General features: G+C 45.7%; 2 protein-coding genes across 2 annotated transcripts in view; one reads left to right on the top strand and one right to left on the bottom strand.

Moving 5' to 3' along the window:
* NAGK (N-acetylglucosamine kinase) overlaps positions 1 to 5,722 on the top strand; it is a 10,872-nt gene extending 5,150 nt beyond the window's left edge. The window contains exons 4-10 of the mRNA XM_010829791.1: positions 16 to 157; positions 930 to 1,040; positions 1,731 to 1,843; positions 3,043 to 3,130; positions 4,081 to 4,178; positions 4,681 to 4,759; positions 5,385 to 5,722. Coding sequence (XP_010828093.1) covers positions 16 to 157; positions 930 to 1,040; positions 1,731 to 1,843; positions 3,043 to 3,130; positions 4,081 to 4,178; positions 4,681 to 4,759; positions 5,385 to 5,575 — 822 coding nt within the window. The 3' untranslated portion in view covers positions 5,576 to 5,722. The remainder of the gene's footprint in view (positions 1 to 15; positions 158 to 929; positions 1,041 to 1,730; positions 1,844 to 3,042; positions 3,131 to 4,080; positions 4,179 to 4,680; positions 4,760 to 5,384) is intronic.
* A 3,000-nt stretch (positions 5,723 to 8,722) lies between these two features.
* The window catches only part of PAIP2B (poly(A) binding protein interacting protein 2B), a 46,385-nt gene continuing 33,791 nt past the window's right edge, over positions 8,723 to 21,316 (bottom strand). The window contains exons 2-4 of the mRNA XM_010829790.1: positions 17,444 to 17,592; positions 15,369 to 15,545; positions 8,723 to 14,406 (exon numbers count right to left, since the gene is read on the bottom strand). Of these exons, the coding sequence (XP_010828092.1) occupies positions 14,350 to 14,406; positions 15,369 to 15,545; positions 17,444 to 17,584 (375 nt within the window). The 5' untranslated portion in view covers positions 17,585 to 17,592 and the 3' untranslated portion in view covers positions 8,723 to 14,349. The remainder of the gene's footprint in view (positions 14,407 to 15,368; positions 15,546 to 17,443; positions 17,593 to 21,316) is intronic.

The raw sequence follows: 21,316 nt of genomic DNA, 5'->3' as shown, positions 1-21,316 counted from the left end.
TCCTGCGTGGCCTAGGGCCTGTCCCTGAGCGGTGGGGATCAGGAGGACGCGGTGAGGATGCTGATGGAGGAGCTGAGGGACCGATTTCCCTACCTGAGTGAAAGCTACTTAATCACCACTGATGCCGCCGGCTCCATCGCCACAGCTACGCCGGATGGTGAGGAGATGGAGGGAGGGGTGAGGTTGAGAACCGGTTTTCTTGGGGAAGCCCCTTAGGTTTAGCTGGCAGAACTTGACTTGCAAATGTCTGGGGAGCAGCCTCCACCACGGCCCCGACTCCTTTCATTAGCAGAAGCTTGCCTAGAGCAAGGACTGGGCAGAGGAGGGAGGGCAGGAAGGGTATCTTCATAGGAAGTGAGACAGGAGTCAAACGCAGGAGCCCACTGCAGAGGAGGAATGGGCCGTGCGGTGATGAAGCTGGCTGGGGACAGAAGCCAGTGCTGAAAAGACTGGGAGGAACTCTGTTGGGAATGTAAAAGCTATGGGATCATGAGATGGCCTGTTTTGCCAGCTGTACCATCTTGGAGAAGTTACAGAACACTCTGAATTTCAATTTCCTCTCTAGAAAATGGGGATAATTGTATTCTTAAGGTAGTTTAGAGTCTTGAATGAGTAGCACTGTGTGAACAGGGTCTCACACAACACCTGGCACATGGCAGGGACTCAGTAAAGCAGGTAGTCACTTGAAGTCTGGCTGGGCACAGAGACAGACTCCGATTCCTCTTTGGAGAAGGTCTCTATGTGACTGGAGTTGTTTTGAGACCCAGGCCCTCCGCCTTCAGGTGGGAAACTAGCTGGGCTGGGTTTTCTCCCCAGAGCTGGGTGGTGATCCCTTTGCTTGGGGCTGGTTTCTGTCTGTCCTTTCCTCAGTTGGACGCTGTGAGCTCTGTGCAGAGTCAGCCACGCTGAGCCTCCTGTGCCCTTTCCAGGTGGGGTCGTGCTCATCTCTGGGACAGGTTCCAACTGCAGGCTCATCAACCCCGACGGCTCTGAGAGCGGCTGTGGCGGCTGGGGCCACATGATGGGAGATGAGGGCTCAGGTGAGCTCCCGCCGACTGGGCCTGTCCCAGGGTCCTGGACCTTCCCTCCCTGCGGCTCCCCATCTTCCTCTCCCCTCAGCCTGAAGACCTCTGGGGGCTCTTGGGGGGACAGCGCCTGAATCTGAGCACAGGGTAATGACTAAGATCGTCGAGATGCAAATGCTGGGTTAGTGGCAGGCCCTGCTCTTCAGCAGTAACTTGCACCCTGGACTCAGAGTCATGCCTCAGCATAACAGCTGTTGCTTACCTGTGTTGACCTTTGGAGTCCTTTGGAGGGAACTGACACTCTGAAGGTTAAGGCCATGGATGTCACGAGATGCATGCTAGTCTGCTAGCGGGAAAGGGGTATAGAAACTCCTTCCACCGTCACCTCATTATAGGTAGCAGGTGTACGTGTTCATGAAGGCCGTTATGGTCTAGTTCCTGGCATTGACAACAGTGGTTTGAGAGGCAGCTGGCTGACCTGGTCTTTATTTGGGGATGGGAGCAGAAGTGACACAGCTTCACCTGTTCTGTCCCCCGCTCCAGCTCTCCCTTATATGGATCAGATACAGTTTAATTAGAGGACTCCAGACTGGGAATCGGGGCACCGAATTCTCTGTAATACCCAACCCTGTCTAGGTCTGAGCGTCCTTCCCTGTGAACTTGGGGAGATTGTCCTGTCTTCTTAGTCCTCTCTGCTCTCTGCAGCCTACTGGATTGCACATCAAGCAGTGAAAATAGTGTTTGACTCCATCGACAACCTCGAGGCGGCTCCTCATGACATTGGCTATGTCAAACAGGCCATGTTCAACTATTTCCAGGTACTTGTACCCAGTAAACATGCTGTGTGGATAGGACAGCGGGAGATGGAGCAGGAGTGGATTCTGGAGAGGGACTGGGTGGGCCGGGGAAGTTGGGGTGAACTGTGGGTCAGAGCTGGAGGATGGAGAAGTCGTCAGTGGGGACAGGATTCAGAATGAGGTGGGTGCTGCTTTCCCCGAGGGTGTCAGGCATGAGGAGTGGGGCCAAGCTAGACTTCATCCTTGGGAAGCTAGACTCTGTGGGGAGGTGAAGGCAGATGCCATTTTAGGCTGGAAGGAGAGGTGCAGGGTGAGATTGGGAGCCAGTGTACACAGACCCAGGGGCAGCAGATTCGGTCTGATCAGGTCTGCTGGACCGTGAGCCACCTCTGGCCTGTGTGGTCAGGGAGGAGAGCCTATTAAAGAGGTGGGCAGGGAGAGTTCTTGGGAAGGTACAGCCTCCCACCCAGGGTGGCAGGGATTGACTGCCCTTGGCTGGGCTGTGCTCGTTTGCAGTGGGTTAGGACACAGCTGCACTGGAGGTGGGAGAGGAGAAGGGAAATCCGTGTATTTGATAGGCATCTCTCTGGCCGAGGGCCCTATGAGCAGGCAGGGTCTGACCTGACTCAGCAGATTGGTTCTGAACTCCACTAATACGCCTGCTCCTCCCTCTCTTATCCTTTAGTCATTAAGTCGTTAACAAAGATTAATTGACCGAGGGTGTGTAACATGCTTAACGTGATCAAATTTTAGCGCCCCCACCTTCCGTTTTAGTAATGTTGTCTAGGGAGTCCCTCATTCTTTGGGACCTTCAAAGGCGTCACGGGTGTGTAAGTTTGTTGTGACAGAAGACGAACCTGTGGTGAAATACGTGTGGGGGAAACAAATCCGTTTCTTTTTGATCTACCCTGTGCCATTTAAGGGAGAGGTGTGGTGAGCAGTAGTCGTCAGCACCTGAAGAAACTACAGAGCACTCTCTGGTGAGACCAGGCCGCTCTGCGTCGTGTTCAAGCGACCCCTAAAGAGCAGTAGATGCCATGCTGGGGAAAACAGAGAACTTCTCTCAAACGACACATCTCCGATCCTTGTACTCTCTCAAGCTTAAACGAATGTTACTCCAGCTCTTATAACAGTAGAGACAGCAGGAAGGCCAGCTGCGTGGGCAGGCTGGGAATTTTCCTCTGCCTCTGCTGACCGTCTTGTGCCCTCCCTGTCTCCAGGTGCCAGATCGGCTAGGAATCCTCACCCACCTGTATAGGGACTTTGATAAATCCAGGTTTGCTGGGTTTTGCCGGAAAGTTGCAGAAGGTACTGGAGATGGGGCAGGGTTTTATCTGATTTTGTTCTGCAGAGACCTCCCTATTTGGAGGATGGAGTAGGATTCAGCTGGGGATTGGAAGTCAGTTTCCCTTTGACCAAGCGGCCTTAGTTTTCTGCCACCATGGGCCTTGGTACTGGTGGGCACAGGGTGGAAGCAGAAGGACGCTCAGGTTGTGTGGCCAGTTGTTTTATGTTGCCTGTTTCTCTTCCTGACAGCTGTCAGGGCTTGTGCAGCTGTGTGTCTGTATCTGAGACATTGGTGAAGCAGTTATCCTTTGGGCAAATCTATAACTTTCTTTTTTATCCGTGATACCCAGAGGACTAGGGGATCACAGAGAGGTTAGGCATATTTGGTTGGGTATCAGGAGAGGTTGAGCGAGGTCTCGTGTGTCTGCACATTGCTTTTTCTCCACTGTACAGTCCACACTCCCTTCATTTCCCTGAGGCTGATTCCTGCAGCCTCAGGGCATTGTAGGGCCCCCTTAGATCCTGCTGGCCTGAGGCCCTTTCAGAGCAGAGCCAGGAAGGGGCTGGGCTGACCAACAGCAGACTGTTGGAGGTGGGTGGGGGGCCCCGACAGTAGTACCCCGACAGCTGTTCAGGTTCTGGCTTCCCAGAGCTGAGAGACCCGCAGGGACAGACTGAATGACTCAGTGAAGTTAGAGTACAGACCAGGCACCAGTGTTTTGCCCAGGGGGGGCGCCCTTTCTTGAGTGCCTGGAGTGAGCCACGTCTGTGCAGGACACTATTCTGGGGTGGAAGTCCCTGGTGGGGGCGGGGGGAGTGACTTACCACCAGTCAGCAGGCGAGCCCCGACTCCTGACTGAGCCCTCTGCTAGCTGTCGGCTCTCCCCCAGTGGCTGCCCTGTTGCAGAGAAAGCTAACAAGGCGGCAACCCTCTCGGTGCTCACCCGCTGCATTTCCTCCTCCCCACCCAGGCGCTCAGCAGGGAGACCCCCTTTCCCGTTGCATCTTCAGGAAGGCCGGGGAGATGCTAGGCAGACATGTGGTGGCAGTGTTGCCTGAGATTGACCCGGTGAGTTGAGGGGGAATCGGAGGTTGGGAAGCTGCTGACCCAGATCTGGCTCTTTCCTGTTAGGATGAGGTTGTCTCATCAAACTCTGTGTAAACTGGATACAACTCTAAAGTAACATAGGGTATGAGGAAAATTCTGTGGGAAGTCTGTAACCAAAAAAATGGTTTGGTTCGGTGCCTGCCCTTCGAGGCTCGTCCCGTGGTGTTTGTATATATAACAGATTGGCTGGTTGTGGGGTCTGTGCTGTTGCTTCTCGTTCAGTCCTGCTTCTGTCCCTTCCCCTCCCTTCTCTTTCCTTGCTCTCTATTGGTCCTTAACCCATTATTCCTTTCCCTTCTTTCCCTTGCCTTTATGAGTCTATTTTCCTTTTCCTTGAGTCCACCTTCTGGCTCTTGGCTAGAGGGAGAGTGTCTAGGGTAGGTTGGGTTGGTCCTAAAAAACTGCCCCCTCTGGCACTGGCGAGGCTTGGTCACCCCCAATTTCCATTTCTGCTTTCCGCCAGGTCTTATTCCAGGGAGAGATGGGCCTTCCCATCCTGTGCGTGGGCTCTGTGTGGAAGAGCTGGGAGCTGCTGAAGGAAGGTGAGCATAGGCTGGGGGGCCCTGTGGGGATGGGCAAGGGCAAGGGATGGGGCTGGAAAGCAGGTGGCCTGGGCAAACTGCCTGCCTCGGGGAGGATTTGGGACCTGGGCCCCGAGGCCTGGGCAGGCTACTGATGTCTCAGGCCAAGACCCTCAACCTTCACTCTTCCAGGGAGCCTTTTTTCACTGTCCCATCCAGCTTCCTCAAACTCTTAAAAAAAGTTCTTTTCCAAAGGATTTACTAAATAAGCCCCGCCTTTTAAAAATTAAAGACAGATCTAACTTGAAGTTGGAGCTTCTGACCAGCACGTCATGACAGCCCAGTCATTATAATCCTACCTCGAAGGGCAGAAGTGTGCCTTCGACCTCGCAGCTTGTTAAGTGGCTGTGTGGTTTTCATAACACTGCAGTAGCTCTAGGACCTGATGGAACCCCCAGGTGGTGGGGGGGCCGTGGGCTCCAGTCTCCCACAGCCATCCCTGGGCCTCTGCTGCCTGCTGTACCATCTATGAGGGGTTTGGCGCGTGGGTCCCCTCAGGAGGCCTCTGAGCCTGGCCCTCTTCTTTGCCTCCCTCTGTCCCCACCTTGTTCCTGGTCTCTTATCTCCTCTGCATTTTTTCCTCCAGGTTTCCTTTTGGCGCTGACCCAAGGCAGAGAGATCCAGGCTCAGAACTCCTTCTCAGGCTTCACCCTGTTGAAGCTTCGACACTCCTCCGCCTTGGGTGCGGCCAGCCTTGGGGCCAAGCACATCGGGCACCTCCTCCCCATGGACTACAGTGCCAATGCCATTGCCTTCTACTCCTATACCTTCTCCTAGGGCACCGGCCCTGGCTGTACCCTCTCTAAGCAAGCCCAGTGGACATTGGGTGCTGGAAGGCAGGGGGCTTTTTCTCCTTTTCCTTTTTTTTTTTGTAAAAAAAGAAACACATATAGAAGAAAATAAATGCACTTTAACCACTCCCCAGCTGGATTGTTACCAAGCACATTTGCTGTGTACATCCTCAGCTTACTTGCCAGCAGGTATCCCAGAGGGCTCTGAAATGGTTTAGCTTGGGGTTTAAAGCCCCATGCTCAGGTGCTTGACCTGTGGTCTGCAGTCTGCTCACCACGCGGTTAGATAATCCATTTGTGTGCTGCCCCCACCCCTCATGCTAGATACTCATGACATGTGGCTGCTAATTAACCTGTGATCTCAATTTTCTCCTGTCAAACTGGGTAAAAACCCTTGCCTGACCATGTTTAGTGGAACAAAATGTTCTCCATGGGGAATATCACCAGGAATAACCTTAGACATATCATAGCCTCTCTTGATAGTTCCAGTAGGATTTAGGGGACAACAGACAGTTCTAATCTGGGAGAATTGTTACCTCACTGGATTTTGGATTTAGAATCTGAAACTATTGGTGAAGAATTTAAATAAGACATACTTACGTTCTTCAGGAAACAGCCATCACTTCATACCATTGTCAGGGCTCTACTATTCCAGTTGAACAGTGGAGGTCTTAGAGCACAGTGAGGAGCACAGCTTGATTGTCTTTAGTGCCAACCTGGTGGCTCAGATGGTAAAGCGTCTGCCTGTAATGCGGGAGAACTGGGTTCGACCCCTGGGTTGGGAAGATCCCCTGGAGAAGGAAAAGGCAACCCACTCCAGTACTCTTGGCTGGAAAATTCCATGGACTGAGGAGCCTGGTAGGCTACAGTCCATGGGGTTGCAAAGAGACACGACTGAGCGACTTCACTTTCATGTTCAGTCACTCAGTCGTGCCCGACTCTTTCCAACCCCATGAACCACAGCACGCCAGGCCTCCCTGTCCATCACCAACTCCCGGAGTTCACTCAGATTCATGTCCACTGAGTCAGTGATGCCATCCAACCATTTCATCTTCTGTTCTTCCCTTCTCCTCCCGCCCTCAGTCTTTCCCAGCATCAGGGTCTTTTCAGATGAGTCAGCTCTGCATCAGGTGGCCAAAGTATTGGAGTTTCAGCTTCAGCATCAGTCCTTCCAATGAACACCCAGGATTGATCTCCTTTAGGATGGACTGGTTGGATCTCCTTGCAGTTCAAGGGACTCTCAAGACCAACACCACCGTTCAAAAGCATCAGTTTTTTGGTGCTCAGCTTTCTTCACAGTCCAACTCTTAACATCCATACACGACCACTGGAAAAACCAGAGCCTTGACTAGACGGACCTTTGTTGATAAAGTAATGTCTCTGCCTTTTAATATGCTGTCTAGGTTGGTCATAACTTTGCTTCCAAGGAGTAAGCGTCTTTTAATTTCATGGCTGCAGTCACCATCTGCAGTGATTTTGGAGCCCAGAAAAATAAAGTCAGCCACTGTTTCCCCATCTATTTGCCATGAAGTAATGGAACCGGCCAGCTCGTGAGTGCTCACTAAATACTAGTTGAAAAAATGAACGCAGCACTAAAGTGTACAAGGTCAGATGTGTTCCTGTTTCATTTGGCCAAAGGAGATGTGATGCGGTAGCTTATTCTCCAGTCAGGCTCTGTAACACAGAGGTTGTACAGAAGGTCATTAAGTCGTAAGTGATTTTTAATGAGATTCTCCTTTAAATTTATAATCTCCTTCCCTAATAACATAGGATAAATTAATGGAATTCCATACTGCCAAGCCACTGGGAATGCATGTATTCATCTGAGCTCAACAGCCAAGCAAGACAGCTGGGAACAAAAACCGCACTTGAAGAGGCCAGCATTGCCTCACTCTACCTGTGTTACCTCGTGGACAGCATGGCCTCATATGCGCCACCCTGTCAGCAAGCGTTCACTGAAATGTCCGCCAACTGTGATGAGTGCTCTGAAGGTTTTTAATATAAAGATTAAAAGGGAATGATACCCTTATGCCAACAGAAAGTTTGGTGAAAATGTATGGACTGTACTGTTTACAGTATCTGTACTTAGTTTAATGAAAATTTTGAATGAAAGTTCTGAACAATGCACATCTTAAAGGCTGTGAATCGTTCAGGCCCTGAACTACATGACTGCAGTATCTCAAAAAGCTGTAAATAGGCAAGTCAGCTCAGATTTTTAGAAACCTGATTGTAAGAAGGAGGCAAAAGCACTCAAAACCCATGGGCTAGGGTGTGATCCCCTGATCTTTCTACCATATAAAATAAAGCCTCTCAGAGAATCAATGGGAGGTTCAAGCGAGGTGTAAACAGTAACTAACCTCCACAAGAGCAGGAATGATGCCTGCTTATTAACGTCAGCAGCCCTGGTGCCTAGAACAATGCCAGGTACCTAGCAGGCTCTCGGACTCGTTCAGTAAAGTGAAAAGTGAAAGTGAAGTCGCTCAGTCGTGTCCAGCTTTTTGCGACCCCATGGACTGTAGCCCACCAGGCTCCTCCATCCATGGGATTCTCCAGGCAAGAACACTGGAGTGGGTTGTCATTTCCTTCTCCAGGGGATCTTCCCAACCCCTGGAGATCGAACCCAGGTCTCCTGCATTGCGGGCAGGTGCTTTAACCTCTGAGCTACCTTGTTCAGTAGTTGAAAGGCAAATACAGAATCCCTTTACTTGTTTATTCTAGAGAGGAGTAAGTTTTGCCCAGGAACAGGAAAAATAACAGCTATCCTTCAAGCTCAAGGATTTCCTGTTACCGCCTCTGTTCAAAGGTACTCACAGTATTGCCAATATTACTACCATGTATTAAGTGCTGATCATATGCCAGGCTGTATTTTAAATTAAATTTGGTCAAATTTTCACAACAGCCCCAGAAAGAAGGTGTTATACCTTGACAGATAAACAGGTTCAGGCCAGAGGCACGAAGTGATGGAGATGGGATTCACTCAGGTCTAACTTCCAAGACAATGCTTTTAATACTTTGTAACACATTTTAGAGTGGAAGATTGTGCGACTAAAACTGATTCATATTGAGACAAAAATCACATACACATATCCTCCTCTAATATAATGACCCCACTGAAGGAAAAACAGTACGACTGCCAGCAAATGCATTTTATTCTCATTTTAATGAGATAGATTTTCAACAGCTGCCACTTTGTATAGCAAATTTTTTAAAAAGTAACTTTTTTCCATTTTTGATATTTTTATGAAAATTATTTTCTTCAATTTTAAAGCTCTGCCCCTCCCACAAAGAAGTACTAACAACTACCATGTAATGTATACATAGGAAAAGAAGGAACAGAAACAGCTTTTAAACACCTGAGAAATAGGGGAAAAGGTCCAAAGTCCAGGCCCGGGCCTGCTGGAGGTGCTGAGCTGCCCTGGCACCGTCAGCACTTCACCACCCACAGCAGCAGACCTGTGGGCCGTGCACAGACCCGCTGGGATGCACCACAGAGTTCACTCCCATTCTCCTCTTGGCCTCCTCTGCTGGCTGTCCTCTTCTAACTCGATCCAACGAAGGCGGCGTGATCGTAACACATGTTCAGCTTTGTAATGGAAATAACATTGTTTAGAAAGTTCAGAGATTTCTCTGTCTAGCTGAGGAGAAAAAAATATCCAACGCAGTATTGATGGTTTCATTTCTTTCCGCTCAAACACATGCTCATGAACTTGTTAATTATCAGATGCTGTTAATTATCTGTGCTGACATAGACGGCATGAAAGTTTCATACAAAAAATAAGATGCAAAATTGTAAAAATTTCTGCAGCAGTTCAGGCTCCTTGTGGAGCTGCTGCTGACGGAGCTGGTTCTGACACGCAGTTCCTTTGACATGTACAGCAGCTCCCCCATGAGTCCTGTGTTCTCAGGGTTCCATTTGGACCCCAAGAGGTTGAAATCCAAGTTTAGTAAGACTCCCTGCTGACAAAATGTGGTATATCCATCAATGGAATATTATTTAGCAGTAAAGAACAAACCAGTAACATAAATTATATGTCATGGATTAACCTCAAAAATATACTACGTGAAGAAAGCCAGATACAAGAGACCAGATTGTATGATTCCATTGAGATTATGTCCAGAAAAGGCAAATTTATAGTAATAGATTAGTGGTTGCCTAGAGGTAGGCAAGTACCGTGGGTACCATGTAAATAGACATGAAGGATCTTATTAAGGGGGATGCAAAGGTTCTAAAACAGAATTGTATGTCTGTTCCACTCAGGAAGTTATTAAAATCACTGACTTGTACACTTGAAATAGACGAACTTTATGATAACATGCCTCAATAAAGGTGTTAAAAAAAAAAGTCCCTGTCTTGCAAACCACCCAACAAGCATTAAACATTTCTGAAGGCCCACAATCAACAAGAGAGGATTCTCAATTAGTGTTGAGTTACAGAGTGAAAACATTTTCCTTACTATTTACAATATTAAAAGGGAGCCAGTAAGGTAGGACTGGGAAAGAAAGCTCAGCAGATCTCATAAATGAGACTCCTGATAACAAAACATAAAGGGCCTTTTTCTTTGAAGATGGTGCATCTGTTCCTTTGTAGAGTTCTCTTCTGTCCCCTGGGGGTGTGGTGATGAATCTGTAACACCCTGTAGAGATCAGTGTAGTTAGCTGTCCCAGTGTATGACACCCCACCTCCCCCAGCAAAATCTGGACTGTGGATAGCTATGGAGGATTGGGCAGTGAGACCAGGTGGAGCTAGTGTGGTAAAGAGACTTGGGTCCGATCCTAGGCTGGGAAGATCCCCTGGAGGAGGAAATGGCAACCCACTCCAGTATTCTTGCCTGGCAAATCCCATAGACAGAGGAGCCTGGTGGGCTATAGTCCATAGGACTGCAAAGAGTCAGACACAACTGAGGTGACTTAGCACATACACACAAGTAGTGTGAACACAGGATGTAGTGAGCCAGGTACAGAGGCCGTGTAGGAAGCCTGAATGTGTCCCTGGGTCAGCCTCCTATTCCTCCGTCCTTTGTCACTAATGGCAGCTTCAAGATGGGAGAAATAGAAGATTAAAAACAGAGGGGAAAAAACTTTACTAAATTGTGACTAACCAAGCCTGTGGATGAAATCTGCAAGGCAGCAGGGCAGTGGCTGCAGAAAGTACACTGTACCACACGGGGACCAGGAGAACTAACAATCTGTGTGGGCAATGAGAGGGGAAACGATTCACATGGTTCACACGGGTGACTGTGGGCAAAGGGAGGGGGAAACCAACACTCCTGATGCTCACCAGACCTCAGTCAGTCCTCCTGCTCTCCACCCACTTCCCAAACTCATGAGCTCTACATCTACCCCGGAAGAGAGTGGCCAGGGATATACAGTCTTTCCCAAATGCTCTCCAAATCTTGGTCAAAACTGTCAGGTCTCTGGCTGAGCTCATACATCAACATAATCCAAATCAAACAACACCATTAAACGTGATGCCAGGACCCTTAGTGAAGAACACGTGCCCCCTCCCATCTCAGCAGTGTAGAGTCCTGGGCTCCTGGTGTTTACATACTGGCTTTGCAGCAGCACTAATGCAGTTTCCTTTGGCTACTTCTTCACACAACTTTCCTCCCTGACATACATGAATTTACACTCTGAGGTCAAAGTGTTTGACTGACCTTACCTCCCAGCATCTCCCAACGCAAGACAGAACTTTGCCATTACAGTAATACACAATTTGAAAAATGCTGATTACCTCTAAAAACACTTTAAAGTCATAATTAGCATTGTAACTTTAATAAGAGAGACCCAAGCTGTTTTGACTTTGGAAACTAAAGGTGCTGCAAAGGTCCAGCCTTTTCCTTACAATTTTTAGGGGTTTGACCTTATGTAATACCCTAAAATCAACTGCAGTCAGAAACTGGCCCAAAGACCCAAAGCTGCAGCTGCTCAGGCCTAGCTATGTCCATCAAATTCTCTGTTGCAGTTCAAAGGGCTAGAGAAACTAAAAGGCATTTCTTTTGTTTTTTTCTCCTTGAAGAGCAAGAGATAAAATACTTTTCGTTTTGGAGTTTAAGAGTCCAATAACCACAAAATCAATCACTAATAAAATAAGACTGGGACTAGTCAGAATTAGCAATTGTTAAAAATACATGTTCTATACTTAAACTTCCAGGTGCCAAAAAAAGAATAGTGGCTTAAATTCAACATCAAAATCATCACTTAAAATAATACCAGCCTCATCCTGAAAAGGTAATGGTATCTAGTCTGGCTTGCATCCGTAATCTCTCCTATGAGGAAAAGTCTCAGTCCAGCCTTTCTTCACTGAAGACCCAGGAAGACCCACATGCGTTTCCTGCTAAGGAGGTGGCAAACGGCCTACAGCTGGACCCGTGGTCTGGGTGACGACAGTGCTCCCACCTCGCAACATAAAATAGATGGAGAAAAGTCAGAATGAAGGGGAACCACTAGAAGCACAAACACACACATTAAAAATGTGGTCACCCTGCTAGCCGCTTCCTGATCCCAGGGTCAGCACACTGTGTCTCAACAGGACTGGAAAGGCCAGTCCTCAGGTTCCACTGCTTATCTGGCAGGAAACTTTCTTAGTCCTGACCAAATACGCCTTGTGAAACCATGCTGACATCTAAGATGAAACCCACAGCAGAAGGGGAAGCAAGCCACTTGGACCAACCTAACAGCTTAGCCTAGGTGTCAGAAGGGCACGCCTTCGTCAGGATGAGGACCCTTGATGCAGATCCCTGAAGGACTTCCTAGACCAGAAGCCACATAAGAAAGAATCCGCGGTTCTCTCTGTGATGGAGACACCATGGTCTAGAAAACGGCTCCTGCTGCAATCCCAACACACTTTGAGCAGCCTTTAGAATTCCGAGCTTGGACAAGTTAATGCAGATTGAAGGAGGAACAGCAGTCCTGGAAGAAAGAGACCTTTGTTTCTACACTTCCAAGGTCCTCGCCTTATCAGAGGCAACCATTCCAGCTGAAAGCTGAAGCTGGAATTAAGACGTTTCTTTATTTGTAGCCCTCCCTGAACACAAGTTAAAAGAGTTCCATTCTGTCAAGGTAGAGGCTTTGTGAATTCAGGAGCCCATCTGGAAATATGGGTTCATATTTTCAATCTGACATTAACCTGTGGCTGTTAGAAAAGTCAGCAAGGGACCTCGTAAGAGAAAGGAGAAATTCTTAAGTTTTCCAGACCCTACTCCTTTCCTTCCAACCTCTGTCCCATAAACACATACTGAATTTACAGACTTTATTCAAGTTCCATGATCTTTTCCTGACACGCTTGTCATACAAGACAGTGGCGGTCATACAGACGGGCCACTGTTCTCCTCAGGCCCCTGCCAGTCCTTGCCCATCCTGGGAGAATGGCCAGGACCAGACACGCTCTTTTTAAGACCTGACTCTGCCACCAACCTCTCCAGCACACAAAGGCATATCCTGGTGCCCAATTTAGTTCCTTATGAGTATCAACAACAACAATAACCAAAACACCTGTGACCTGTGGGCAGGAAAAGAATATACCCAGAAAGTTCAACCCAGAAAACTCAAAAAGCTGGGTGTGTGGAAACAGCAAAACTTTATAACTGCTGAAACTGTCCCGGTGCGTCACACAGTCACAGGGTCAAGCGGGACTCACTCTCCTAGGCTTTTCTGGAGTTCTTTTGCATAATTCTGTAAGGTGGGGAGAAGCATCAAACTGTGAATGGAGCTTCTTGCTAGTGTTCTGAAAAATACATGGACTTATAAAAGTACACAATCTTTCTAAGGAAAGGAAGATACAGGTGGACCAAGTCTTCACAGGGCTAGGAAAAAACTGTCAAAATAAATTTAAGATGATAACTATCAGGATTCAAGGATGATCTCTCCAGACTGAAGCTGATGGCCAGCACCGCATGCCTCTCACACACCTTTGGTAACAGTCTCTTCTTAAAAACAGAATAGAATTCAGGGCAGAAAGGAGACAGGGGATTAGACACCATGAGAGACGAGGTGGCAAATCCACCCTAGAACTCTTATGCCTTGTAAATAATGAGTCTGATGGCAGCCATAAACAGAGGCTTAAGAGTAGGTCAACAGTAAATCAATGACTCAAGTGACACCACCATCCCAGTCCTCCAAAAGATGGCTGATGAAAATCGGTTTATCAACCATCTAAAGTACTGGTAAACCAGTACTTTTAAGCCTGTGTTTTCTTGAATAGGGTTCAGGCAAGGAGACACGGGCTCAGCAGGCCAGTGGTAATCCCAGCACATTGCAGGAAACCCCCAGGGGTTGGGGAGCTGAGTACTCTGGTTTACAAAACCTGCTTCTTCCAACTGTCCCTCTTCCCATCCAGCGCAACAGACTGAATATGTAGTGCTCCAGGTGTTCATTGCCCTTTGTAAGTAGACAGCAGGGTGGGTAGGGCATTTGTAAACACCCAGATTTTCTTGGTCAGCTTATTCTTTTAAACACACACAGCAGAACATTCTTGATGAGGGCATGGGGAAAGACTGCAATTTCCCTAAATCGAAAGCTAATAAAAATAATAGGAAATTGCTTCAAATGAAAGTCAGTAGAACAAAAGAGAAATACTCAGAGGCTTGTAGAGAAAGACTGAGCACATCAGTTACTCTAGTCACAGTGTCAAGTTGAACCACTGTTCCCTTCCCCGCTGCGCACCCCCTGCCCATCCCACCCCCCTCTTCAGCTCCGCCTTCTTGTGCAGCGCTGTCCCCAGATGTGGGGACACACAAGTCCTCCTCAAAGCTTTCTGTCAGCTCAGTACTTCACTCCTGGTATAAATTCCTTGGCATCCGGATTCAGGTTACTTTTGCTCTGAAATAAGAACCAAGAGATAATAAATCCCAAGACAAGCTGCACTTTAGCACTTTAAAATTTATTTTCTCCTTGCTTCTGTTATTACCAATTTCTTCCTCTCAGCCCAAAGGAGAGAAAAAAACAGAATTCCTTGCAACTCAGGCAGTTATTCCTGGACTGTTCTCAGTGGCTCCGGATGGACTCAGCCCCTGCTAATCTCATTTTCTCCTCCCTGCTTTAGACTCCTGTTCCCTTCATGATGCTTTCATTAGAGGCTTGTTAACCTGGACTCAAAAAATAATTTTTTAGTTCATAAGTACCTTAACTCAATGAAAATCAGAGTACTCCATCAAACTAGGTTGGTTACCACAATCCCTATATTATTTTTGTCTATCCTCTCTTTGGTTATCTACTCTCTTGATTCACATGATCTTGATCTAAAACCTCAGCAAACTGCCAGGCAAAATCATTCAGACATGAACTGTGCACGAACAATGTCACTTATGGAATTCTGACATTAAGTAAACATGGAAGGCAGGGAATTCATTTATCTGGTCTTCTAATTATAAGTGGAAAACAGTCTCTTAGAAGTATATTCCTTCCAGTTTTTATAACAGAATCATTCAAAACTATAAATACAGATTTGAGGGACAGTAAAAGATAAGGACAACAGCAAATGATAATTTGAAACCAAACGTCTTCCATGTTCAAATTTTTATCCTTAATCCCAATTCTGTTTTGAAAATCCCACTGGAGAAAATGAAAGTTGGTGATGCTGCAGCAATCACATTTCCACAGTGCTTTAAGAGGTGCAGTGCGTCTTCAATGCACCCCCTGTTAATGCCCAGGTGGTGAGGGAAGAAACAGTGACTCAGAGGGCGCCAAAGCTTGCCCAAGGTTGTTGGGCCAAAAAGAGAGACGTGGCTCCAAATCCTATATTCTTTTCACTATGTCACATGTGGAACTACGTATGCTCTTACCAAAATATCTTCAGAATCACGACCATCACTGACGGACAGTCCATTTAACTGTTGTTGCAACTGTCCCATGGCCTGAGGCAGGTCTCGTGATGGAATAAACCAGTCTTGGTCTTCCTCGTCCAACATCTCCTGAAAGCAGCGGTCCAAGAATTCTTGCTCCTGCAGCTCCTCCTCCACCTGGCAAGCAAAGCAGAAGAGCTCAGACTTAACTGTCCCAGTGGGACTCAAACTTTCTAGTTTTTTTCTACCTCTTTCTTTCAGAGGTTATTACTTTGCAACTAAGAATGATCTTGTATGAGATCTACGAAGAATTACGATGCTTCTAATGAAAGGCTAGAAAAAAATATAACTTTTAGTATTTTCAATCAAATTCCATAAAAAATAAGCCAGGAAATAGTCCAAATAGCAGAAATTCCAGTCTTCACAGATCTCATACATGACACAGATATTTTTCACTCATATGGCACTTAACAGAAAATCACTTTAAAGCTTGACATTTTTTTTTCAATCTTATTGAGAGGCAGCTCTTAAATTTCCCATTTTACAAGTATGAAAAGGGTTCAGGAACTATGTATCTAGACTACTACTTGGACAGTGGAGATCAAACCAAAACCAACTCCCAGCTTCTGGCCCACTTTTCTAGTAATAAAGCCCCTTCGGGAGAAAAATACTTTCAGAACCTTAGAAAGATATAAAGAACACGTTCTGGCATACCAGTAGAAAATTCTTTCAAAACAAGAAGAAATAATACAAATATTTAAACAACTTGCATATTTCTGAAAAAGAGTGTCTTATACATAGCAAGGATATTTTATACTTCTTTGTAGACCCTGTTAATTCTTGGTAAAGAGTATGCTTCACTCTGGAGATTAGTGTGATTTTCACAGGCCTCCCGCTTCATGTTTGGCCATCCCCTTCCTGCAGGCTGCCTGGTGACTGATTCACAGCTCGTATGCCGCCACCAGAGGGCTGGTCAAGCAAAAACAATCACCCAAACTAGCCAATATAGTTGAATCCAAAGGAAAAGTCACTTGTAGCAAGACTTAAACATATGATTTCAACATTACAATTAACTATACTTTTTATTTTTTTAATCTCAAGTAAATTAGTTACAAAGTACTTAAAATAACAACTGAAAATATTTCCAAACTACAAGATTTAACATGACTGCTCAGGATCTGCCCTAACTCTCCCTGAGAGCATAACAACATGCTCTTCCATATTAAGTCTACCCTTATTCACAGGCACAAGCCACAAAAGCAGTCACCTGGGCCCAGGGGTGTCTTAGGAAGCATGGTCTATGAACTGTTCACACAAATCATACCACAGTGAGCCACAGAGGTGGAAACTCCTGGCTCTTTCCTAAACTCATTTCCATCTCCCCAAAGCACCAGTTGTTCAGTTAAAATCGAATCTCCTGTCTCCCATGCTGGATATGGCCATGTAACTATAATCACATAATGTCCCCAAGAAGGGATGTGAGCACTCTGGCATCATTTGGTTAAAAGGAGACCCTTTGCCTTAACATTTGGCTCTCTCCCCTTCCTATGGCTTGACTTCCAGTTATCCTACAGTTGCCAAATGCCCTGGGAGTGGCAGGGCATCATGATGGAAGGCATCAAGTGGTTGCAGAGTCACCTGTCTACCTGGAGTGCTGACCTGGGGCTGTTAAAACCACAGAGATATAAGACAATTGGTTACTGCTGGATCTTTGTAGAAGCAATCTAGCCTTTCCCCACCAAATACACTCTCTATCTCAGACTTGCATTCTGCCAGTCCCTGAGTTCCTACTTGGGGCATGCCAGGCTGGTCTGCTGTTTCCCAGGAGCCTACATCAGAACACCATGGCATTGGATCCTCTTTTAATTAGCATGATAGAAAAATTTCAATATTGTCCTCCAAGGTATCTTCAATTTGGTCTCTTAGCAAATGAAGTTGCTTTTTGGTCAGCCCTGACCAAGCGTCTACGTATTTTCAAGTTATTCTGAAGCCAATGAATACATTTCTCTTTTGACAGACTGATGGTAAAATATAGCTGTTGAACTACATGTATCATTAGCCTTTCACTTCTTTACCTGTCTGTTGAAATCCTCTTCATTCTCCATCCACATGTACTCTGCAAATGGGTTTTCCTTCTCATCATGCCCATTTAACACCTGGTCCTCTTTGGATTTTACACTGGGTGATGTATTCGCCACACTGGATCCATTCATCATGACAGAACCTACACAGGAGCAAAAGAAAGGATAAAATGATACACGGATCAAGGACATGAAAAGATTCTTCCAGATGCTTCTGATGTTCTAAATCAAAGTTATTAACTACAGATAAACAGAAAATGCTAGTCTGTAACTAGTTACCTATACAGATGCACAATTCTTTAAGAGTTAAAAGAAAAAACATCTCAGCTCAGTTAGCCTTTATAGGCAAGTGGGATGGAGAAGGCAATGGCACCCACTACAGTACTCTTGCCTGGAAAATCCCATGCATGGAGGAGCCTGGTGGGCTGCAGTCCATGGGGTCGCTAAGAGTAGGACACGACTGAGCGACTTCACTTTCACTTTTTACTTTCATGCACTGGAGGAGGAAATGGCAACCCACTCCAGTGTTCTTGCCTGGAGAATCCCAGGGACGGGGGAGCCTGGTGGGCTGCCGTCCATGGAGTCACACAGAGTCAGACACGACTGAAGTGACTTAGCAGCAGCAGTAGCAGCAGCAGCAGCAGGCAAGTGGGATGGGTTCTGGGTGGGAGGGGACCTTTTCAAGTCAAATTTCTGTAAGTTCTAGAACCTAACCAAGATCATAGCTTCCCTAACATTTAAATAGGTAGAAAAAAATACATTCTTAATAAACATGGTAAACAGTTGACCCTTATTCTGATTTTTTTTCTTTTGTTTTCTTCTCTTTTTTATTTATTTATTTATTTTTGCTTGTGCTGAGTCTTAGCTGTGGCACGCAGGATCTTTAGTTTCAGCATGTGAGCTCTCAGCTGCAGCATGTGAGATCTAGTTCCTTGACCAGGGATTGAACCCAGGCCCCCTCCACTGGAAGCACAGAAGCTTAGCCACTGGACTACCAGGGAAGTCCCTATTCTGATTCTTATTAAGCTCTGTTTTTCTTTAAAACCTATTTCAAAAAATAATACATGTTTATCACATTGGAAAGCAAAATGGAAAAAAGTAAGGTCATCAGCTGTCTAACTATACAGAGTTAAAAATGATTCACAATGTGGTGGATATAAGCTTGCTGACTTCCCCTATGTACATACAGACACATATACACACACCCATTCCCCAAGCACCCATTCTTATGGTCAGAGCATGATGCCCCATCATTTGCTCTTTCTCATTTCCATATTAATATAGACATTCTGCCAATTGGTGTGTTTCCAACATTTCTGTATTATAAAGGTGGGATGAACTTCTTGTGTTCATTTTCTCTAATGATTTTCTTAAGATAATTCCTAAAAATAGAACTGCCATATAGGAAAGAATGTTTGTTTAAGGCTTGTGATTTACTGCCAAGCTGCCATAGCGTTTAAATTCCCGCTGGTATTATGTAAGTGCCTGTTCATCTGCACTCGAGTATTCTTTTGGCTTCCAAATTCATTTTGGTACGCTTGCTATCATTTGGAATGTATTTATTTATTTAAATGTATGTATTTATTTATTTAAAATTTAACCATTCTTCACAAACAGTTGTAGGACTTTCCTGGTGGTCCAGTGGTGAAGAATCTGCCAGCCAATGCAGGGGACACAGGCATGACCCCTGGTTCAGGAAGATCCCACATGCTATGGACCAACTAAGCCCCCGCACCACAGCTACTGAGCCCAAGCGCCTAGAGCTTGTGCTCTGCAACAAGATAAGCTGCAGTGAGAGGCCCTTGTACCGAAACTAAAGCATAGCCCCAGTCGCTGCAACTAGTGAAAGCCTGGGCACAGCAATGAAGACCCAGCACAGCCAAAAATAAATAAAAATTAAAAAACCAAAACAAAACATTGTACTCTTTATGCTCTATAGTACCTCCCCTAAGCTCTTGTAGGTAATGCGCATGGTGTTAATACTACTTAACTATTCTGTTTCATATGTATAATTTTTCTCTTAATTAGATTCTCAACTCCTGAAACACAAGATGAAAAGTTTTTATATTTTGTAATCTTCCTCAATATTAGGAACTTCATAAATACCCATGGATCATCGTGCTTAGGCAATTTTCCCTTTCTAGCCTGTCTCCTTTCAATCTCAGCTCAGTCCTCTCCCCAGCGCTCCCTGGGGCATCTTTAAGTTTTAATACATTATTTTTCACTTATTTCTGTCTTGGTAACATTCATGAAAAAGTTCTTCTCTGCTTCTGGATACACTAAAAGTTACTGAAGGCTTTTCAATTTTCAAACCTGTTATGAACATTAGAAAATATAATTTTAAAAGACTAAGTACAATTATGAAGAGTAATAAGAATATGGGCTTCCCTGGTGGCTCAGTGGTAAAGAATCCGCCTACCAACGCAGGGGACACTTCGATCCCTGCTCTGGGAAGATCCAACATGCTGTGGAGTAACCAAGCCCATGCGCTGCAACTACTGAGCCTGTGGTTTAGAGCCTGGGAACCACACCTGCCGAGCCCACGTGCCCGACAGCCCGTGCTCCCAAGAAGAGAAGCAGCAGTACGAAGCCCTGCATACCCCAACTAGAGAAAAGGCCAGTGCGCAGCAATGGAGACCCAGTAAATAAAACTGTATAAAAAAGATGGAAAAATAATTCATCGATAGTTCAAAGAGAATTTAAGACAGAACCCATGTAATTCACTCTTGGTTTAATTAGGGCACCTAGTATGAAATATATCATTTAATATATTTTAGACAGAGACAAAAGAAATCAATGATTATTTCAAATACCGCTCCAGAATAATAATCCCATAAGGCTATAAAAGGGGGGAAACCAGTTTTTATTTTTACCACTTCCATTTTCAGCATAACAATGATAGAAGCAAGTATGTTCTGAACATCAGGGCAACTGAGTAAATAGGTATTCCTAATCAGAGACTTAACAGGTCTTGAACCTTGATGGATAGCAGATTACACAGCACTTTCCAAAGATTCATTTGGCAGTTGCTTACTATTCTCATAGCTCAGTTGGTAAAGAATCTGCCTGCAGTGCAGGAGACCCCAGTTTGATCTCTGGGTCAGGAACACCCCCTGGAGAAGGCACAGGGTACCTACCCCAGTATTCTTGGGCTTCCCTGGTGGCTCAGCTGGTAAAGAATCCGCCGGCAATGTGGGAGACCTGGGTTCAATCCCTGGGTTGGGAAGAGCCCCTGGAGAAGGGAAAGGCTACCCACTCCAGTATGCTGGCCTGGAGAATTCCATGGACTGTATAGTCCATAGGGTCACAAACAGTCGGACATGACTAAGCGACCTTCACTTCACTTCACTTACTATCAACACAGTGATTTCTCCCCACATTATGTAAGTCACCAGCAGAGAATCAGAGCTCCATTTTCCACCAAAATAAATCCTGAGTGCCCATGGCCATCAGGAGAAAAGGAAAGCAGAGGAAGAAAGAACAGAATAATCCTAATTCAAGAGAAAGGCAGAGCACAGAGAATACATTGCAGGATATACCTGTTCATCAGAAAGGGAATGGAAAAATTACCACAAACTCAATATGGGGATATTATCTAATTTAACGTAAACATTTTGTAAAGTTTTTTTTTTTTAATTTTTAACACAAACACTTTAGAAAAGTAAAAATCACTGTGATTGGGACAGTCAATACTAGAAAAATTGTTCTCCCCATAGTAGGTTACATAGTGTTGATTTGTATTTTATACCATTCCACCTTTTCCAAACAATTGGGAAGTTTGGTTTCTCTAAACAGCAGCAACCCAAGAGCTTAATTTGTATAGTGCTTAACAATTTATAAAGAAATTTCATATTTATGCTATAACTT

The sequence above is a fragment of the Bison bison genome, unplaced genomic scaffold (genome assembly GCF_000754665.1).
Source record: "Bison bison bison isolate TAMUID 2011002044 unplaced genomic scaffold, Bison_UMD1.0 scf7180017864508, whole genome shotgun sequence".
In the NCBI taxonomy this organism is placed as follows: Eukaryota; Metazoa; Chordata; class Mammalia; order Artiodactyla; family Bovidae; genus Bison; species Bison bison.
The sequence above is the reverse complement of the archived record's forward strand: the minus strand, read 5'-3'. Positions and strand labels throughout refer to the sequence as shown.